General features: G+C 38.0%; 1 protein-coding gene across 1 annotated transcript in view; it reads left to right on the forward strand.

Moving 5' to 3' along the window:
- babam2 (BRISC and BRCA1 A complex member 2) overlaps positions 1-22767 on the forward strand; it is a 51229-nt gene extending 28462 nt beyond the window's left edge. Inside the window, exons 6-11 of the mRNA XM_020919673.2 lie at positions 1846-1955; positions 13162-13261; positions 20057-20127; positions 20213-20295; positions 20371-20524; positions 21652-22767. Of these exons, the coding sequence (XP_020775332.1) occupies positions 1846-1955; positions 13162-13261; positions 20057-20127; positions 20213-20295; positions 20371-20524; positions 21652-21715 (582 nt within the window). The 3' untranslated portion in view covers positions 21716-22767. The remainder of the gene's footprint in view (positions 1-1845; positions 1956-13161; positions 13262-20056; positions 20128-20212; positions 20296-20370; positions 20525-21651) is intronic.
- Positions 22768-23499: the final 732 nt, after the last annotated feature.

A 23499-nucleotide genomic window follows, 5' to 3' on the forward strand; every position in this document is an offset into this window, starting at 1 on the left:
TTCATTAAGACCCTGCCTGTAGCCTGTGGAGTCAGGATTTTTAATGGGAGTCCTTTGTTATCTTTACATAAGCACGCTTTGCCCTCCAGTCTGTTTAGTTCAAAAGACATAACAAGTGTGTACACTGCATTTAATGGCCGTTTGGGGCTTCATTTCATTACTGAGGGGAATACATTTTGTATCAATCTGAATAAAGGGCCTAGAAGGTCACATTTCTTCTCATACAGACTTTTCCCAAGCTTTGGAGTTATAATCAGATATTTGATGGAAATGTTAACATTCCATTTATTTATGGGCACAGTTTAGCATTTGTGATTTTATCATACAGAATATTGTTCTGTGTTAATCTGGTTCTCTTTGTGCTTTGTCGTTTGACATAGCCTTCTCAAGAAATTAAGTCTATTTTTAACCATGCAAGAGTTTTTATATTGTATGTTAGCTAAAAGTTTAAGGGTGTGCCTGTAGTTTGGTGGACTGGTGCTGTATGACTTGTGACAGTCCCTCGCTGTCCAGTCAGACAAGACAAGTTTGCATCATGCCACAGAAAGGCTTTTCTCCTCCAGAGCCTGACGCAGTCTAGAGCCACTACAGCTGCAGTGTGCCTCTCTCTCCAAACTGTTCTCATCTCATGTTTACAGCATCCCAGTCCTGAAGAAACTTTTATTAAATAAGCTCCAGATGAAAATAAGAGTTGACAGATACAAACTGAAGCAAAACAATCTCCTATAAACCCACTCGCCCAACTCGTCGTCTGGGGTCTGTTCTGTCTCATATCGTCAGCTGTAGAGGCCCTGAGCGCTGCTCGCCTGCTCCATGAGGCCGCTCTTGTTTACTGGAGCTCAGTCCATTGATGAGAGCTGATTTCATCAGGCAACACTTTTGGATGCCACACTCACTGCATCTTTGACTGTCGCCTCCTTCAGCCTAGTGCAGTCTCAGAGACGAGCACAAGGGGACAGGCCACAGAGCCCTGCTGTGTGTATGGGCTTCAATAAGCTTCAGTTCAAATAAACACTCTTTAATGCTAATAATCTATATTTCATCTTCAACAGCCTTGATACTGCCGCGGGGAGGTTTTTTGTGATATAATGAAGTGTCATACTGTGCATTTGAACTTCAACTAACCCTTGTTGCATTATATATATTTTTCCATCTCCATCAAGATGTAAGTAGTTAATTTTACCAATTGTAATTCTTAGGGTACATGCAAAAGATACTATATTATTCCACTTGATTTGAAGAAAATCTGCTCAGTGAAGTTTTCCGCCCACACAGGCTGTCTCCAGTGGTCACTTTGGTTTTGTGTGGGGCAGACATGTGCAATTAGTTAATAGGCCTTCTCATGTGGGAGGCCGCGCTGCTGTTAACTGGTAGCTTTTTGCCTGTGTCCATCATCTTTGTAGCTACATTTCCTCTCACCATCTCGGGCAGTGATTATAACAATTGGATGAGTTCAAACCATCTGTAAGACATTTGATTAACGCTCTGTCAGGGAAACCAGGCCAGATTGGTATTTGACGTAGAAGTGCACTAATGACAGTGCCACGCTCTAGGAAAAGAACATCACAGAATGGTAAATGAAGAGCTTGGAGAGCTAGATAAAGTTTGCAGTGCACAGCTCCGGGTGGCCTTTGCCTCTCTCACACTTGATTTGATGGTGCTTCCAGTCATCAGCTCAGCCTCATGCAGTTGTTAAGGCTAATGTAGCATGAAAACCAACAGATGTTTTTATCTGGTGTCTCTCCTGGTTTCCTTTGCACCCCTTCACATTTTTAGGACTTGTCTACATAAACTGAAATAGAGCCCTCATTGCTGTGATATTAATGAACTATTGTCTACCCTCAGGACACAACCCTGGACCCTGGTGAGGACATGGCTCTTCTGTCGGTCAGTTTTGAAGATGCTGAGGCCACGCAGGTCTTCCCCAAGCTCTACCTTTCTCCCAGTATTGAGCAGTAAGTAACCAAGCTCAAATGACTAAATGAATCAAATACTTGAAAAAGGGAGTAAAATGACTGCAGTGTCACTCCATTATACCACTGAATTTTATGTTCCAAAGTAAAAGCTGAACAGGAAATAACCTTGGTACTCCCACAGTTAGACACTTATAGCTTTTTGCTGTTCTAAATGTAAGTCTACTTGCATGTGTCCTTGGCCATACAGCACTATTTGAAGCAGTACAGTGTGTACAGTTTTGGCTCACATTTATTGCAATGTCGGGACTGAAATCTGTACACCTTCAAATCAGTTACCTGTCTCCATTATGGGGTCAGAAATAAGGTTCTCATGATGTTAATGCTTTATTATTACATCAGCAGCATAATTTAAATTTAAGATAAGAATTAACATGTTTAAAAGTTCATGTTAGGGTCTGGGTAATGGGGAGGTATTGACAGTGGTTTAGGATAGAATCAGTCTCCAGGAAATTAATGCAAGTCAATGCAATGTCCTCAAAAAGCGTGGAAACCCAATACATGTGCTTTGTAGGAGATCTCTCTGACCCCAGGCCTCTTCGGTTTGGGCTTTCGTGCCTGGAATAATCTCAGGCTGATGTTTATTTACAAGCAAACGCACCGTCGCACCAGGTTAGGAGACCTCTGCTGCCCACTGCCCCTCCACCACTACCTCTCTCTGTTTGGACACACTTCACCCTTTCCTCTCAGTGCACTCTGCTCCTGCACTTTTCCCAAATACGGAGATATGTTTTCTTAGATAATGTTGGTCTTTTGTACACCTATATTGTCAAGTAATCAAGAGCGTATTCTTGTGTGGCAGCAAAAACAAAATCCATTATAGTATATTGACCAGAAAATAAAAGCGACTTCTGATAATCAAATAATCAAAAATAATATATTTTTTGGTGCAGTATGGAACTTTTTTGGAGGGTTTGTCACCAACTGTTTATGGTACTTTTTCTGCTTTGACGGGACGGTCTCTGGCCAAGTAACAGGTCACATTTGTGGAGAGTTATTTTTATTTGCAGTGAACACAGCCATACTTGAATAAAAGCAAGATACAATAATTCATGTAATACTGTGGAACATTGAAACATCTTCATAGATCCATAGAGGAAAGCAGATAGTGATGTCTACTAACTTATGATATCTTGTAAGCTGTATTACTTGTACTTGCGTGTTACAATGACCTTGGCGCAGCTTCAGATCAAACTTGAGTTCCTCTTGGAGGCAGTGCGCTCGTCCAGTAGCGTGACAGGCACAGAGAGGAGCAGACTGGCTGAAGGCAGTGGAGCAGGCGACTGTGGTGTTGGTGGTGGTGGCGGAGGAGGGCGCATGAGCTTAGGCTATAAAACACTGTAAAATGTTAGAACTAAAAACCCTCCAAACACATTTAGCCCTGCCCTGATGCTGCCTCTTTGTGCTGCCTCTATTTACACATATGCATATGAAGGCCGCATGGATCTGTACAAGTGTTTGTGCACCTTTCTGTGAGCTGTGTGGGAGTGTGTTAATTCATGACCCAGGGCTACAATGTATGGCTCCGCGATTGTTTGAAGACAAAACGATCGCATGTGTGTTACATGTTCACGCTTCAGCGCATTTGCTCTGCCTTCTACTCGCTACTTAATTTAGCACGCTGATGTGTGTTAGCCTCTGCTGCCTGTTTATGCAGATCTGTTAGTGCTAGTTGTCCTTACTGACCCTTGTTAGCCTTTGGTGCCCATTATTTTACATGGGCCCAAGTGAAGAGGAAAACACATTTATTTCACTGTCCTGCTACATCCCCTGTGTTATGTTTGACAGGCTTCATCCATAGAAGAGATTTTAATTATTTTGTTTTGCACAGCTTAATGTGCGGAAAGAAAGGTGAATATTTTTAACTTGCGGTATTGCCCATAACAATAAAAATAAGACCCAGCAAATGTACTTAAGTAAGCCTGTCATGATAACAAATTTTGAAGTGCAATATATACATTACTGAAGAAAATATGGACATAAGGGATAATACTGACATGAATTTATGCCAGTGACACAACAATAACCCAACAACAGATTTAAGCAACAAAAACAATTCTAAATGTACAGCAAAGTTAAAAAATCATTAGCTGCAATAAATAAATATCAGAATTAAACACTTTACTACATAGTCTGCATCTGTAATGAGTCATAGTAGTTATTAATTCAAGCTTTTGCATTTTAAATCTTACCATATAGCCAAAAAATAACCCAAAATGTCCCTGTAATTCAAAGAAAAAATACACATGATGTATACTGGCCCCAAAAAAACATTGTTCCAGCTTTCATATATTGAACGATAAGTAAATTTATCGTGACAGGCCTATACACAAGCACTAATGATGATTTATGTAGCCTGTCTTCTTGTCCACAAATAATGGTTTATTTATTGTCATCATTTAAATAGTTGCAATTTCTCAAAGTTGTAAAAAACACATCAAAAACAGATGTATGTCTTCTGTCCACAGCTGGAACACCGTTGTAATAAAAGTGCCCATTTGATAAAGAGCAAGCGTTTATGGCGTGTTCTCTTGTCCTTCACAGCCAATACCTCGACTTGTCTATAAAAGTAGATTTGATAAATGTCAATCAAATGTTTTTGGCTTTATTAGTTGCTATTTCTATCTTCTTTATTCTCTTCCTTTGATCCTTTGGCCTGTAATTTTGTCCCCATGCAGGCTGTGTGCCATCTTCAGACATCTCTTTGTAACTCTGCCCCTCTCACTGGTAAAACGTTTAACTCCGGTTGTCCCCGTATCCTGCTCTCTTTCGTTGTTCATTTCCTCATGTGTCTCCTTCCCCTCTCCTCTTTCCCATCGCTCTGTTTTCCTCTCCTCCGCCAATCCCTCTGGCTGATCCTCAAAGGGAAGCCAGCGTGAGTGAGTGGGACTTGAAAGACTAAAAATCGGCGCGCTTGTCTCTGCAAGGTCGTCTCTCGCTCCAATGGAAAAACGGATGGGTTTTTTTATCTTTCTATCCTTCCTGTCTTTGCGTCTCCCATCACTCTTGGGTTGTTTGATTTCACGTTTTCACAGTGGTCAGATCTGAGAATTTCCAAAGTAAAGTTACCCCAGAGCTATACCTCGATTTCTATTCACTCTTTTTTACCTTTTGAGTCTCTGCTAGTTTTTTTTTTTTCACTTTATTGTGTGATAACATGGAGAAAAATATGTTGAAACACCCACATTTTAACCAATAATGTGCAGCACAGACCGCTCCATCTGCTCATGCATCTTTGATGCGACTGCACCTTGTATTCGCTGCATTTTGTAGGAGTTATTGATTATAAGAAGTTCTAACTCCACTGTGGCTCTTGAGGCTCGGAAAATTACCTGTTTAAGATTCATACCTTATATAATAATATGCAGACTGCCTTGAAAACACACACTTAAATAAACAAGGAAAGCTATTGAATCTGTCTTGTAAACACTGCAAATAAAATTGCCAGAGGACATTCTGAGATATAGATTATATATTATAGATTACAAATTGATATATATATGGTTTGGCAGGACAAAAGTTACATTCTTGGCTCTAGGTTTTCCATTTGGGTAACATAGAATGAATCTGCACTGATAATAATTGGCCTTTAATTAAATATGATTAATTACTGTGTTCCCAAATTCTTTCATGGGACTATTTTTAATTGGTTTATAATTGCATAGTCTAATACAGCTGCATTTATTACACTCTATGATTAAGATTATCTCTAATTCAATATTTTACACAATTCCAAACACACAGCTACATTCCAGCGCCAATCTTTATACTTGATTCAGCTCAGTTTTGGAATGTTACTATATCATATTTTAGTGTACAATTATTGAGAGAATATGCATCACATATCTACACACATCTAGACATGTCTAGATCACCATTCCTCTAGTATGTGAGATCAAACTTTCTGAATGATAAAGTTAATGTTATAGCCAGTTAAATAAACACTTAAAATTTAGGTTGACTGTTTTAGAAAGTAGATTAATTTGAATGGTGTTTTTAGTAATTTACAGTTATATTTTGAGCTAACTGAATTGAATAATCTTGAATAATAATATTGACCTCCCTCGCCATACAAAATGTGGATTATAATATGGCAGAACCAAATTTACACCCATGGCAATTTTTTTACATATTTATATAGGTACTGTAGAATGAACGTAGCCAGGTTGGCGCCACCTAGTGCCTCTGCTCAATTTAATTTCTCTCCAGCGACTAGGTCATGAATCGGAATACACTAGACGGTTTGCAAGAACCCCGGAAGTACCCCGGAACCCCGGCACCAGCCAATCAGCAAAGAGACAGACATTCTGTGTTGTCAACAATTCCTGAGATCGAGGATTTAAAGCTGGAATAAAGAGAATGTTTGGTGAATTTTATCAAGGGAAAAAACGTTATTGTCCTTCTTCCTATGGGATTTGGTAAAAGCTTTATAAACCAGTTAACCACATTAGCGGTGCATTACCTATGTCATGACCAAATAGCAGCAATTGGTTAAATAAAGAAAGTACCCACCCACCGGTCGAGCGAACGATTTCTAACACTGCGAGGTCAGCGAGGTGAATCAGGCTAGAATGAACGTGCACTTACTTTGTAAAAATTTACCTTTAATTAAAGATGTTAGCATGTTAGCAGTTAGAATCTTCTAAACTCTTTCATTGAAAAGCTATTTGTTTATTGTGCTCTGAGCTAGATTTTTATTATTCTGTAATTGCATTTGCCTGTTCCCCTTTTGTCTATTAAACCTTATGATTAACAATATACTTCTAATGTTTTACCCAAGCACAGAGCTGCACCATCATTTTGATCCATGGCTTTTCTTAATATTATGTCTCTCACCTCTCACTGCTTTTAACTTCATACTAGTTGTTTACCTGATTGCACCATGCCCATGAGATGCACTGGGACTGTCTTTGCTTCCCCGGAAAAACCTGCTGCCTTGCTTAAAAGAATTGAGTGGGCACTGCCGTCTCTGCCCCCAAACCAGATTTAGGAGCCCGTAAAAATCTACACAGAGAGACAGTTTTAGGCTGCGCTGGGCTTGTGTTTATCCACAGATCTGCATTTGCCTGTAGGTGCCTATAAGGATGTGTGTGCGTGGGCGGCCGCGTGTGTCCCTTCTCTAGAGGTCTGCAGAGGTGTTCTACGGCCTTTGAAATCTGCGCATTATGATCAGATATTTTTCAAGGTTTCCTGAGCATCTTGTCGCTGTCAGAAATCATCAAGTCAGTCACTTATAAAGACAGTGCAAACTTCCCCTGTCATGTTCTTCACCTGTCTTTACCACAATATCAAGGCTTTACTGATACAAGTTAAGCAGAAAATAATTATTATTTTGAAAGTTTATTTAATGAATATTCTTGCAGTCTATGAACTTTGAGGAACTGAAGAGGAAATAAAAGCACAATTGCAACGTACCTTTTGATGCTCAGGCAAGAAATGTGTGACTCAGCCTATTGCTGCTTTATCACACTTCCCGCTACAAGGACTAGGAGTTATGGTTATGGTTCATGACTTCTTTCTTTTATTTGCATAAAAGGTGCACTGGTTTGTGTAGCTCATTACCACTGTGGGAGGATTACTACTACATAAATAGTTTTGAAAGATTTTTAAAGATTACAGAACAATTTGCTTGATGTTTACTTTTCTGGGGACAGGTTGCACTGGTCCATTCAATTAGCTTTCAAAAACTATACTTATACTTTATATATTTTATATACTTTAGATTCTTATGTGCATATGATGTTGTTGTGACATGTCTGTTCAGCTTGATTCCTGCTTGGAGCAGTAAAACAACAGACTGTAAATCGGGATTAGGGGGCATACCAACTTTCTCACAACTGGGATGCAGTTCTGAAGAAGTTGGACGGCAGATGGCGCTGTCACCCTGCTACGCCCTGTGGGGAAAAAATCTGTTTAAATCCAATAACCATGTTGCAACTACATCATCTGACACTTCTGAGGAAGGTGGCGATGTGTGTAGCCAAAACGGTCAAGGTATGAAACTAATAGAGGTATGTACTTAAGAATCTTAAGTATAATCAATACAGAAGACCCAGTGAACCTAATCACACTATTAGGGTTTATTTAAAGTATAAACACTGATAGTATATCTTTTCCAAGTAGTATGGCTGCATTTTTCAAACTGGAAGAGCAAAACCAGTAACAGTTACCAAGAAAACCACTTTCCCAAGAAATACTGCAGGAAGTCAAAACATGTCTTCACAACAAATTCCTAAAATAAGCTATCTGATATTAGCACAGATAATGTCCACATTTAAATAATGACTTTCTATCATTAGGTTTTTTCATTGTCAGTGACTTAACAGTATCTTAATAAATTGGGCTGATATGCAATATGCGCTATACAGTATGATTTTTAAGTTATTCTACAATATAATACTAGCTGATTTTCAAGCCAGGAAATGAGGAAGTTGGTATAAATCTATATAACTACTTCTTGTAGCTCTCAAAAAGCCTTTGGCGCATCACTTGTATTCGCATGCATGTATTGTGGGTAAAAACAACAAAATATTTTATCGGAAGTGCCTTTCGTTTAGACAGTGACAATGTTTTAGGGGTTTAAAAACACAAAAATCTACACTGACCAAGATGCAAAACTCTGGTCAGATCTGCTCACATCGCGTACGCATTTATGTCACATACATCACCACCTAACGTCACCACCGAGCTGCCTGGCATGCATACCCAATCAAATTCCACACACTTTTGCGTTATCGTATGCACGCAGATTTCCTCCTGAAAACACTCATCTAAACGTGGAATAAAAAGTGAATATATACGTATACGTGTGTGTGTGTGTATATATATATACATACATATACACACACACGTGTGTGTGTGTGTATATATATATATTTACATACATATACACACACGTGTGTGTGTGTGTGTGTGTGATATATATATATATATATATATATATATATATTAAAAAAATGTGTTTCTCACCTTCCACGGTGGTAGGTCTCTCTCACCCTCATTCAGCTCGGGTCCTGCCCCCTGCCTGTCCGGCCTGGGAGCTTGAGAGTTCTGTGCAGTATCTTTGCTCAGAACTATATATATATATATATATATATATATATATATATATATATATATATATATATATATATATATATATATATATATCCGGAAAAGGTGAAGCAGATTGGACCTTAATTAAACCAATCAGCCAATCAGCTCTCATCCCAAAACATCATATAGTGACGTACATGACTCTTCCCTATGTGTTAGCAGTTGTCAAAATGTTTTCTAATTGGACGTAGACAGCATGTAACAGTCTGATTTTTGTTTTCGTCCTTACACGATGCATTTTTATCTGAGTAATTCAGCTTTAAGTCATCTTGTGTCGGAAATCCTCTCGTCCTCTAAACATAAGTCTCTTCTATCACCAGTGTATGACAGACACAGGTTCATATGTGTTGTTAATGAAGTCATATGCTGTTTCCATGTCCTGTGTGTGTGTGTCTACTGTACAGTGTCATACAGTGAGCTGCATTGCTCACAGGGGTTGTGTTAGGTAGCATGTCTGTGTGATGACTCTGTAATGTGTGGGTAGTGTTAAGAGCACTGTCACCGTTTAAGGCCGACAGAGGACTCAAGGGCCCTCCTGGAAACGCCACTTATACCTTACAGGAAGCATACACAACTATGATTTAATACATTGACCACATTTATAATCTGAACTGGGATGACACAAGTGAAGAAACAAACAGCAAAAATAAACATTAATTACTACAACTACCACATGTACATATCACCCCCATAGCTTCCTTTTTTGTGTGTGTGTGGTTTTTGTTTGTTTGGTTTTTTTTGCTGCCATGGTTACACTCTTTAAACCTGTCGTCTTCTTTTGGTCTCATTTACAACAGTATTTTATCCTTTTCCGTTTTATTGTCACCCAATTACTTTCTCATATTCTCATCATTCACTCTTTTTTCCTCGTTTCATCCTGGTGTGGTTTGGTGCCATTACACACGACCATTACAATCCCATCCATTCCTCTTTTCAGTAAACCAGAAAACCAGTGCTACACAAAGCGCACTTTTTTGTTCCTAGGCCCGCATTGACACAAATGAGTGACGAACGCAGCACCGTTTATTTTGTCCCTCTCGAACGCATTTCCATCTGAATGATATGGCGCTATTCTTAGACCTGTGGGTGGATAGATGGGCATCAGCTAGATTTTCCTTTTCAAAGGCTTTCTTGTGCTTGATGCAGTAAGCCATTTGTTGCTGAGCACGGAAATGCACATGCTAACACTAATTATTTGCACAAAGCTCTGTGTAAATACTGGGTTTGGGTTGGAGGAAAAATAGGTTTGACAATAGCAGTGCCTTTGACAGCTTGCTTGGCTTGTTTCTGTAAGTTTTTTAAAAGTTAGCTAACACAAAATCTATTATGCTTCTGGAGATTTGTCAATACTCTATAGGGAACAACAGTGTTCCTGTCAAACAAAATGCACCTCCCATATAAGGCCAAAAGTTCACTTACCAGTAACCATTCTATGACCTTTATTTTAAAATATTTCCCATCTTTTGTAAGGTGGCGCACATTATTCAGCGGCTTACATCAACCTCCTCTAGACTCCCTTAAATGTTTTCTCACATTCATGAAACATGTGGTCATATTGCTCATAGGGCTGAGAGCTGTTCATTTTCCTTTCTTTGATAGATCACATTTTTAAAAATCTTTATCAGACTTTTAATCAGGGCCATTTCACACAAAACAGTTCAAATTATTCTAAATATGGACTCCACATGCTTCTTTTGGCTAGAGGAATGACTGTAGATATCTCAAATTAAAAAGCACAAAGTATATAATTTAAAATAATTGATTCTTGATTTATTTAAAATATAATTAATCCACATGCTCTAGCTGCTTGATTATGGAACAAAAACTGAAATCATAATTGTTTGAAATGGTTAAGTACAGTCAAATTACCAGAGAAAGTATTGACCTATTATTATTCTCTTGTAATGTCTTCTTGATTAATGTTTTGAAAGCTTGAACAACTTGGCTATGCTCCAGGTTTTGTTGGGCAGAATGATAGCCCATAAGAACAGGTAATTATTAATTGTTTTTTTCCTATTACACCATTTTCATAAACGATTAGAGTAATTATAACCACAGTCATAATATGAATCATTAAATTGGACTACACTATATGTAATATTTCAGCACTGAAGTAAATTTTACAGTACACAGTCACTGCTCACTGCATTTTCACCTTATAATAACCTCATTTTGCCCTAAGGTTGTGTTTCATCTTCTGTGTATTTGACATGATGTTTCTTGATGAGCTTTAAGTACATGCGTGATGCCTTTTGAACCTGGTAAACGGTTGTCAAATACTTTAGACATGCATTTGTATTTCATAAGACCTATCAAATCAGCCTGTGTCTGTCAAGTAGAAGAACTCATCTGTGAACGCCGATGTTTAAAATGAGCATTATGACAGAATAAACGCTTCTTAGAGACCTTTAACCTGTCCTGGGGGTTTTCCCTGTTTTGCCCCATTGAATCAGAAGAGCTGTAGTGAGCGGTGTAGTCACAGAGCAACTACAGCAGCAGATTTATTGATTAAACAAGCATGAACTAATCACTAATGGATCTCTATGCTGCACAATCACAAAGATGTCAGACCAGTATAAGGAAAGGAATAAAGAGGATGCCACAGCTATGAGTCACCAAAATTTTCAAGTAATTCAAGTAAAACTATTCAGTAGCACAACAATACAGTCTTAAAACATAAAAGCTTTCTGTCATTGAGCAAGGGTTTAAATTAATCAGTGTATGATTTGATGTCCTTAAAGGCACAGTATGTAACTTTCGGAAATCGGAAGGTAAAACCATACTTCTGAACATTCTCCTCTATGGAGTTTTATGTCATACAAGGAAAGATTATAGACAAAGGAACAACAATTTTATGGAAGCAAGCAGGAGGCGGCCCTCCTCCAGACTAAATAATGTCAGGTTTGTGGAGGTGCAAGCCCACTCAGAGTAAGGATGCTTGTTTTCATAAGTTATAGAGTGCAATAAAAACAACCAAAAAAAACATGCTTATTTATTTATTTTTATTATTATTATTATTATTTTAATGTAATTAATAATATTTGGCTAAAAAGCTACATACTGTTAGCTTGATTCGTCAGCCGGTTTCACGAAGTGAAAGAATTTGTTCGCTGGACGGTAGGCGGGTACTTTTTTTATTTCACCAATCTCTGCTATTTGGTTGTGACGTATGTAATGCGCCAAATCCCGTAGGAAGAAGGGCAATAACGTCTTTACCCTTGGTAAAATTCAAGATCTCGGGAATCGTTGCCAACACAGAATGTATGACTTCGTCTACATCCATCTCGACCACTTTGTTTACTGTTGTGCTGTACATAAAAGGGACCCAGACAGGCGCTTGAGTTTGACGTCATGGCTTCACAGCTCACAGCTGGTTGGCCGATGTGCTTCCGGGGTTCTTGCAAACCATCTAGTGTATTCTGACTCCTGACCTAGTCGCTGGAGAGAAATGAAATTGAGCGGAGGCAGTAGGTGGTGCCAACTTGGCTAACATACTGTGGCTTTAATTCTAGAATCTTTCTCATTGTTGGCCACACCACATCCCGCCATTTTTACCTCTTCTTCAGTCATATCTCAACCCATTATTATATATATCCTCCCGCAAACAAAAATTACAAAATGTAGTCTCAGTATTTACCATGACCCATCTTTGCCCTTTCTCCATCAGAGAAACAAGATCCTCAGCCACCTCAGCTTCTCCATCTACTCCTCTTAATGGTCTCTGGGGAAAATAGTTTGAAATGTATCACACTCCCCCTTCATCACATTACTAATATATTATTACCTCACCAGTGTCTGTGTGATACTTTTATTCCATTAGTTTACTATTAAAACTGCTTACTTATTCTTCACTGTTTGAACCTATCTTCTCTACCAGCAGAAATTCCCAGTAATTGAGGTTGTTAAAATCAAAACAAGATTAGAAAAAGTTGTGAAGACATGCCTACAAATTACACATGATTATTGACTATGTGTGTTGAGACTGTCTTTTGCAATCTCTTCAGCAACACTTCAAATCATATAAATATTGTGCAATTTGGACCCTAGTGTGTCTTCGGGTTACACTGTTCACATGTTTTTGTTACTCTTTCAGCGCTCTCGGAGGATCTTCTGCACTGCACATCCCAGCCTTCCCCAGTGGAGGATGCCTGATCGACTATGTACCTCAAGTTTGCCAGTTACTCACCAATAAGGTAACTATTAACATGGCTGCTCTTGCTCTTGTTGTTTCCTGCATGATATTTAAAGGTCATATATCACGCAGAACTGACTCTTGTGAGCTTTATACCGTGTTATTATGTTGTTACCTCCTCGAAAACATACCTGAAGTTGTGTTTTGTTTCATTCACACGTTTGAGTAATCTTTTATTATCAGTCTGTGTACATCTCCAATGCTCAAAGTGCTCTGTTCCACCTCGTGATGTCAAGCAGTAGTGTTCAAGTTAACAGCTCCTTTTACCTTAGGTTTAGTAGAGATTGGAAATTCCAAGGCTGAAACTATCCAAATGATTCTAGTGAAACTGTAGTTTAAAAACAGTATCGCACTTCCTGTAGAAGAATTCAGCCTAAATATGCAGGATTTGTGTGTTAATCGTGTGAATGAAACAAAACACAAGATACAAAACATCCAGATATGTTTGTGATCAGGAAACAACATTACAATAGATAAGAAAATAGCATAATATGGGCCCTTTAATTCAGCTCTAGCCTCAGAGCTGTGTATAGCCATTTACTTGTTAACATGTGTACTGATGCACGTATGTTTGGAGATGTGGGCGTCCTGGCCGATCTCCATAGTCTGTCTGCTGATTCCTAACTTCCACAGGTTGACAGGTAGCTATGCAGAGCAGGAGACGAGATGTAATGCCCTTTCGCCCGGGGGGAGTAAGAGAAGCCCATCCCCCACATGGCCAGTCCCCAGACCCTCTCTCACTCTCCTCACCCACACATAATGCATACTGATCGCCCCTGTCTCCCCTCTCTATCCTCGCTCACCTGGACGCTAACTACTGAGCTAATAATGTCTGCTACATCCTTGTCCTCAAATGGCCTACAGGCTCCGAGCTCCACATCACGTGAACGCCCACATGTTAGAGGAATAAATGTTAAAGGAAATTTGATTAGCTTATTTTGGGTTTGTTTTATTGAACTTGACATCCGCCAAGTCAGATGCCAGAGGAACATATCCTGAATGAAACTACTGAACCTTGTTTGGGTTAAAGTGCATTTTGTAGAACAATATATTATTGTATTATTACTTGATTTGGCGGGATAGTACACAAGGTAAATATTCATCATAATGTACATCAATCAAGTAGCAGTTTGTTAAGAAATGTAGAAAATAAATAGTTGGAAAATACAGGAATTAGAAATGAGTTCTATAACAGAATACTACTTCTGTCATCAATTCCATCCAAAATACAGAGACAGTTTATGCTCAAGGAAGACATTTTTATGACAGTGTCAATATTTAACAAAATAAAGGTGTTTTTATTTTGTCAAATCATAACTATTTTGACCCTTGACATTATGGTTCTAGGTAACATACCTCTTTGTTTTATCATATCTTTTGCCCGTGTCTAGCCAGGAAGTAAAATTCACCAAAGTTTCAAAACTAGAAAAGACTAGGCAAATGTTTTAGCAAAATCCTGAATCAATGTTAACTATGTTTAAGAGAAATTATTACACAGATTGTAAAATACAAAAGCCCTTTCATAACAAAGACTGTAGAATTAAATCAAAATAGCATTTAAAAAAAATAATAATAATGAGATTTTCATCAGTAATTATCCATCTATATTGTCTGTCTAGAAGCCTTCAGTTACCATATTTCAGTCTTTAGTTGATAAAAATGTATAAAAAACGTATTGATGTACAACAGAAATAATCATTTGACAAACCCGCTAAAAAATTGCTGATTAATCACTTTCTAAAATAATCGTTCTCTGCAGCCCTATTTTCATTTATGTAGCACTGGACTTTGCCCCCTCTGTTAAATTTAGGGCAAGGCCTTCGAACACACTGTGACAATTGCATGCACAGATAAGAGGGAACCAGCACAAAAATAGATTTCTACAAAAATAGTTGCATGAACAAACCCAACAGACTTCCTGTAGAGATAATCATACCTCTGAGCATCCTGAAGTGTGTTTTTCCATTACAACATATGTATGTCACTTCAGCTGGAAAACATTAGAGGTGTGTGATTGTCATGTGACTAATAATCCATATTTATAGTATCATAACACAAATTATGCTTATAAAATAAAATAAATCACTTTTAAAGACCTTACGCCTACAGAATATTGTTCACATCTATACTAAGGGCCATTACTCATCTAAACAGCAATAATATCAATTTCCCAGACACCAGCCTGTGCAGTCACTTATCACATACACCCACTTATTCCAGATGCTCCGAGTGCAATGACACAATGTAAAGCATACCTCAGCTGTGAGACAGACAGGGACTCTGCACCTGGTGTCCATATCACATCTTCTCTCATTTACCCACTGATATTTTAGATCAGTTGTTCTCAAATAATAACTATTTTGAAAGGACATTGCTCTCCAAGTAGAAGCTAAAACACCTAACTGAAGACTTGTAACATACCTAAACTATGATTTAATGTGGTTCAGAACTGGTTTATGACTTAAAAAGGTCTTGTCTTGATCAATTTTAAATCTAGACTAAACTCTGATTAAACAAGGTAGAAACCTGCTCTAATCTAGATTGTATTGTGTAATCCTGGTCTTTAACGGCAAGTCTCTGCCGTAACCAGATAATTGCTACATGTAATACTCTTCATAACTAACTATTGTTAAAGGGGTGTGTACATGACAGTTATAGTTTGTTGAACTGTCTATGTTAGACACAATCCTGTGCACACACATCATTTTCTCATTTTAAATTCAATAATGTCAGTTTTGGATAACTCCATACTGCATTAGTTTTACTGGTTCATGAGAGATAATGGATATTGTACATGTATAATATTACCTCCATAAAGATGCCCTTTTAATTCTTAAGTCTTTTTGATTACAGCAGTGTTCACATGGTGCTTCATTATATGTTGTAGTGGAAAGAAACACTTTTCTCAACTTGTTTTCAAAGCATAAAGTATAAATGTGTGGATTACTGCCAATGAAAGCCTTGTCTAATCCAGGGACACTTGTTAAAATGTTTAATAATGCACCCTGTCCCTCTGAAAAGTTAATTAATAAATAACGCAAATGCTCTTTGATGTTTTTTCTTATTATCTGTGTGTATTAAGGACCCTGCACACAGTTGAAGTCCCTATCCTTCTCATTTTTTTTATTTTTTATTTTTTTATTCCTGTGGCACATTTGTTTGCCTAAAAGAAAAAGGTAATAAAGAGATTCACCTTGGTTTATTATCTGAAAGAACAGACAGGCTCTGTGGGTTGTACGAATGCGTAGGTGCCATTTCTCAATCACACATCAGGGTGCACTTCCGGTGCTGTTGCATCAGCGCAACGCTGGCACATGTTCAGACAGTCAAACACAAAGAGTGTACGGAACGAGGCCTGGGTGTGGGCACCTGCAAATACCTGCACAACAGCATCACCTGTGTTGCGTCATGCCAACCTCCAGGCAGCCAATCGTAGGCAGCGGGGGGTGGGACTTCCTTTTGAGTGTAGGTGTGAGAGTTCAGTGATCTGCAGTTCCCCCTGAAACCACAGTCGCTCAGCGGAACTAAATAAACAGTATTGAGTAGTGGCCTTGCAGCTTTTCACTTATCTAAATGCACGCCTCCACTGTCCCATGTAAACAGCATTGAACAGGAGCTGAGTCACAGTGTGTTTAAGCTGCCTTCAGACTGTGTGCTCCACAGATTACTGCTGTTCTCTTTAAGAACACCAACATTCACTCATAAACCATGAGTAAGCACAGTAGTGGCTCTAACAATACACTCTCCTGCTGTAGTCCTCATACTCCACACTAGATCTGACTGTCCTTTATCTGTCATTATCTGTAAAGGGGAGACTGGCTTTCTCTGTCTGACAAAAAGTGAGGATTCAAAGAAGTCACTATTAATTCAAGAGGCACATTGTAGATGTTTGATGATATATAAATAAATACCTTTGTTGATGTAAAAATTGCCATGATCAATTTGCCAAACAATAATGTGTGTTTTTTGTACGTTAGCTTAAACAGCAAATGAAAGGACTAGGCACACAGGTGGCTGGTGGCCAATCAGATACTAATCTGATAGTAGTGGGGAAAACTATTATCACCTGTACTTCCTGAGTGTAATAAAGACATTTATTTTAAATCCTATTCCACGTTTTCTTTTGGTTTTGATTTTATGTCACACAGCAATTATTAGAAATCTGTAATGATTGTACTATACACAAAAATATTAGCATCTGTACAGAAGTTAGTAGTAGTTTGCAGTGTTTGTGAAGGATCAGGGTGGCCTACAGGCTGACCATAGATTTTCTAACCTGACCACGGGATTTATAACCAGCACCCACTATGGTCAACACTACCTCAGCCTTCTCTTTGGGCTTAAATATATGACACAAAATAGACTCTTGTGAGATTTAAGATATGTTAGAATGTTGTTACCTCATCATCATAAATATACCTGGAGTTGTGTTTTGTTTCAATCAAACATGTTTGAGTAAGCCTTTATTATTAATCTGTCTGATCTATTAATCCATATTCATCTCTAAAGCTCAAAATGCTCTGTTCCACCTTGTGATGTCATGGACTGGTAGTTTTCAAGTTAACAGACCTTTTATCTTTTGTTCAGTAGAGATTAGCAATGTGTGTGACTGAAACAAAACGCAACTCCAGGTATGTCTGTGATGTGGAAACATTATAACAGTTCAGAAAATATGTATGTAATATGGGCCCTTAAAATACTCATAACAATATTTTAAACAACATCTGTGGCCCGGGCAAATATAACAACAAAAACCACAGTGTCTTTCCTTATATGGATTGGCTGTGGTCCTCCAAAGGAAAAACATCAAAGCAAATCATAGACAATTAGAAATGATTGAAACTTGATTAAAATTTTATTTCCCAGCCTTACCTACATCTGCATTTACATCTCACCACTGGATTGAAATGTCACAACCAAGTTACATTAAAGGATAATCTGAAATCCCATAACAATGTTCCTACATCAACACTGACGCCGTATTATGTTATTTTGTATTCAGGTCAAACTGAAAGCTGCTGTTGAAAGGTCTATATCTCTTAATCTTGCTTTTCTTTGGCCTTGTTTACACTGTGGGCTGGTCCACAGGTAACGCGTCTCATAGCATTAGCTTTTGGTCTAGAGAAGGTTGAAGACAGGTGTTGACGGAGCTAATATAAATGCACTGATGTGATTGGAAATACAAAATACGGTAATGGTATTCATGCTGTAAAATGTGTAGAAACCTAGCTATTATTATATTTAATTCATATGAAGAGAAAGATATTGAACACATCACAAAAACAACGCACAGTTCACATCTATACTCACATTAATACTACTACTACTACTAAATAATTACTAGTCCTATTACACTACTGGTCTGTCATTACTGGAATGTTTCACAGTATGGCATTAAATGTTAGCCAGGCTAGTTCCTCCGCTCAATTTAATTTCTCTCCAACAACAAGGTCAGGAATCAGAATGCACTAGATGGTTTCCTAGAACCCTGGAAGTTGTAGACTACACACGGCCAATCAGTGAAGAGCTGTGAAGTCATGACGTCAAACTCAAGCGCCTGTCTGGGTCCCTTTTATGTACAGCACAACAGTAAACAAAGAGGTCGAGATGAATGTAGACGAAGACATACATTCTGTGTTGGCAATGATTCCCGAGATCGAGGATTTAAAGCCGGAACAAAGAGAATGTTTGTTGAATTTTATCAAGGGGAAAGACGTTATTGTCCTTTTTCCTACGGTATTTGGCGCATTACATACATCACAACCAAATAGCAGTGATTGATTGAATTTAAAAAAAAAACGTACCCGCCTACTGTCGAGCAACTGAATCCTAATGCGGTGAGGCCAGACGGTTTCCACCAAGTGAAACTGGCTGATGAATCAGGCTAATTAAACGTAGGCCTGGGTATCATTCAGTCAAGTTGCTGTTACGATACATACATACATATCTCAATACAGTGCACTTTCAATTCAATACGATATATTTGAAACCGATTCAATACGGTTCAATAAAAAATAATGGCTAAATGATGACTGTGATACTAAAAGACTTTGTTAAGTCACTTCTTGTGCAAAGTAAATATGAAACACACCCATTTTACTCATCAAAACAGTGAAAATGTCAAATGTGTTGCATGAACGAGTTTCCTTCCTCTGACCAAGCAACAAAACTGTAGCGCTGTAACAAAATCATTTTGTAAAATATACCAAAAAATACTCTTGGCGATCTTTTGATACAGCAGCCCACAGCAGATATCGATACTGTATCATTGCATTAAGTGATACGATATATCAATATTTAGATATTTCTGCACACCGCTAATTAAACGTGTCTCTTAGTATTTTAATTACAGATGATATATTGCTTCACCTTACATTCTTCTACAATTATTTAAGTCTACTGTAGTTGGTTGGTTAGTTTAACTTATAGTAATAAAAATAAACCAAAAAAACATGTATTCTTACTGTGAGAGGGCTCCCATAGATCTGACGTGGAGATATTCCAGGCAATGCAATGACATCTCCATAGAGACAAGTGTACCCTCCACCAGAAAAGTTACATCTTGTACTTAGCTGTGTATGTGTGTATATTTTACTGCATTTGAAATAGATTTCTAACTGCACTCTTCTGTCCATTAATTAGTGTGATACAAGTATTGAGGTTGAGGAAACCTTGGACTGCTGACAAAGATGTTTATTTTAATAGCAGACATTTTCTATCATTTTGGGTACACAGAGTCATAATCTGTATTTTTTCAAAACCACTTCAGCCTCTTCACTCATTGTCTTTTTTGCAGGTGCAGTATGTTATCCAAGGTTACCACAAACGCAGGGAGTACATTGCTGCTTTCCTGAGCCATTTTGGAACGTTAGTACATCCAGTTATTACCTTTTCACAGATTTCTCATATTTTAAGAGCTGAAAATAAACTACAAAACTGTTTTGTTTTGCAGGGGCGTTGTAGAGTATGATGCAGAGGGCTTCACAAAACTCACCTTGTTGCTCATGTGGAAGGATTTTTGTTTTTTAGTGCATGGTAAGGATGTTAAATCAAACTTAATGATATGAATATTTCAGCTGGTCTTAATACATATCTTTTTCTGGTTTATAGTGGATTTGCCATTGTACTTCCCCCGGGACCAGCCCACCCTCACCTTCCAGTCCGTTTACCACTTCACAAACAGCGGTCAGCTTTACTCACAAGTGCAGAAGTCATATCCATACAGTCCAAGATGGGATGGCAACGAGATGGCCAAAAGAGCTAAGTAAGTATTTTTCCATTGGGTTTTTTAAGTGAATTTTTCCATTTGAGGGCAGATAATTAGCATGACAATTGTTGACAAAGTTAGGGCCCAAAGCTCAAAACCTCAAAACCCAAAATACAGCAAAGGAAATGATGCTACAATCTGCAAAACAATCCTAAAATGCTATTGCAGTTCCCCTTGGTTCCCCACTCTAAGCAGTCTGTACTGCGGTTGTATCCTTGGGCAAAGCACTTAATATTTGAGCTGCACGATTAACTGCTATTGAACCAAAATTGCAGTTTGAATGGTTGATTGATGAATGGAGATTGATTGTTGAACTCTAACCTGATAACTTGTAATTTAGACCTCCTCAAAAAATGTACACAATGCTTGCGGGAATTTGTCAGTTCATATTAATATCTTTCACAAATGTTAATGCTACTGGATGTGTTTAAAATGTCCACTGTGAACTGAATACAGATTTAAAAACACAAATCCCAATCGCATAATTTCACCCTTAGATTTTCTCCATCTGCTCTACTTCACATGCATTTCTTCCTGTGTCTGTATTTAAAGAGGTAATTAGCAAGCCCAGCAGTTCTAAATGTGGCCATGACAACTGTCTAGCGTGTTTATAAGCAACATGCACAACCAAATGAACAAATAAAAATGCTATGTACTTTAGTTGTGATTAGAGCAGTAGCTCTCTGTACGCACACGCCCTGAGTACATAAACTGACATGACCCCGTTGAAATCTATAGGCCTCTGTTTGTTCTTGGCAAAAGCAACATTCATAAACGCAGCTTAAAATGATCCGTCTGACATGTGCTTTGTGCCTTTGTCTGTTTCCCAGAGCTGAGCTGCACATTCTGCTTTGATATTTGAATTATTTTTGTATGTATTTATATTTACCTTATACTTACAAGCATGAAAATCTCCCTGATTCTTCCATAGCTTGTGCTGGTGCAGATGCATTTGGACTATTGTAGTAAACAGCTTTGCTTTCATCTCCTCTTTACCACACGCTGCGCTGGGACTGACCCAGTGAATTTGTTCTTTGCTTTGAAGCGGCAGGATCACAATCATTGTCACATGTGGATGTTTAGTTGGCTGTGCGTTTATACTGTTGTGTCTGTTGTGTCTTCAGAGCGTACTTCAAGAGCTTCATACCTCAGTTTCAGGAGGGAGCCTTTGCCAACGGGAAACTGTAGTCTTATTGGCGCGCCTGCAGAGACGCGATGTGTGTATGTGGCTGTGTACCTGGAAGACTTTAAAAGTACTGTGCAAGTACTAAGACAAAGTGCACTGACTGCACCATGAGTAAATCTCAAGTTTCTTTTTCCATGAAACTGATAACTCTTAATCTGCTCCTTCACTTTACCAGACAGAGTAATGAGGCACTTCCTTACTTTAAAAGATATCCAGATATATTTGTTTGAGTACACACAGTTAAAGCATAACAAGAAAAACATATTTGTTGTTGGGGCACACAGACACCTGTTGCTGTTCATTTCTTGGAATACTTCTGATTTTGATTTGATTGCTGAACAGGACCACCCCACTGTTTTGGTGCCGCTATTTGTGAATCACAATTCTACTAATTTGGCCCTGGTCTGATTCTTAAAGGTGCACTGCTCAAGTGTTTTTTTAGTGGAAGGTCCGTCACCTACTTGCCTCCATGAAAATTTTATTGCTTTGTCTATTATCAGCCATTGTCTATCTATTACAAGATAGACAAGCAGGTTACAGGACTACGCTACTTTATGATTCAGATCTGTGGAGAGTCATTCCTATTCACAGAGGGAATTATTGTATTTCTGAGCGTTAGAAAAACCTGTAATGAATAAATGCTAGATGTATATGTCTACAGTTATACCGTGAAACATTCTAACCAAAGCAATAGCATCTCCATGGAGACAAGTAGGTAACGGACCCTCCATCTTTCTCATAACGTTATGCCTAATCTGTTTTTACCATTAGAACCATTAGAGCTAAAACTCCACTTACAGCCGCTGTTTTGTCAATGTTGTTTTTGTTAAAGTCTATGTAAACAACATAGAAACTGTCACCATGAAGAGCTGTTGGAATGCTGGAGGAATCTTTGTTTACTGATTTTCCTTTGTCATAAAACTGTTCACCTCTGTTTTCACTGTAAAATGCTGTTATATTTGACCATTGAAATCCCTGTGAAACTTTTACTGTTAATTGTTATGTAAGTTAAAAAAGAATGTTACTCCAGTACAATAAACATGCATTTTCATTATGAGGGTTTTGTCTTTTTGTCTTAGGTGGCTGGTATCGAAGTGTCCTAGTGTAGAGCGGGGAAAGAGTATGAAAAGATAAACTGGTATATTACATGTATATTAGAGTTACTGTCCGACCATTACCTCCCATACAAACATACAGAGCCTTAAGTGAAATCATCTTAAAACACCTGGATCTATGCAATGGAAAATGCTACTCAATACCAATTTTCACAATGATAAGGAAAAGTTTCAACACAACATAATTGTCATTTGTTTAAACTTTATTGAATCTATTAATCTATATCTAGTTTGAAAATTATTTTTTGTAGGATTAGAATTATTTTTTTTAAACAAGCCTAGCTCCGAATCACAACATAAGTTGCTGCCCAGAAATGTTAGTTATTTTATGCACACTTATGTAAAAAAAACAACAAAACAAAACAAAACAAAAAAACAGCCAACTCTTGTATTTACACTATCACTTAAGATCCTATATCATGCTAAATTGGCTATACTAACTTTTTAACAATGTTATATTGCTGTTACCTGCTCAAAAACATAGAGTTATGTTTTGTTTCATTCACATTAAAAACACAGTAGAGCACTTCTTATATTACCACATGACATCATAGGGTGAAACAGTGTTTTCTGTTTGAGAGAAGAACTCAGCCTAAATGTGCAGGGTTGGTGTTAAACGTGTGAATGTATATATAGGTATATTTTTGATGAGTGAACAAAATTAAAACATA

Source organism: Boleophthalmus pectinirostris, unplaced genomic scaffold, assembly GCF_026225935.1.
Source record: "Boleophthalmus pectinirostris isolate CB_2022bp ecotype Guang Dong unplaced genomic scaffold, ASM2622593v1 HiC_scaffold_10, whole genome shotgun sequence".
NCBI lineage: Eukaryota > Metazoa > Chordata > Actinopteri > Gobiiformes > Gobiidae > Boleophthalmus > Boleophthalmus pectinirostris.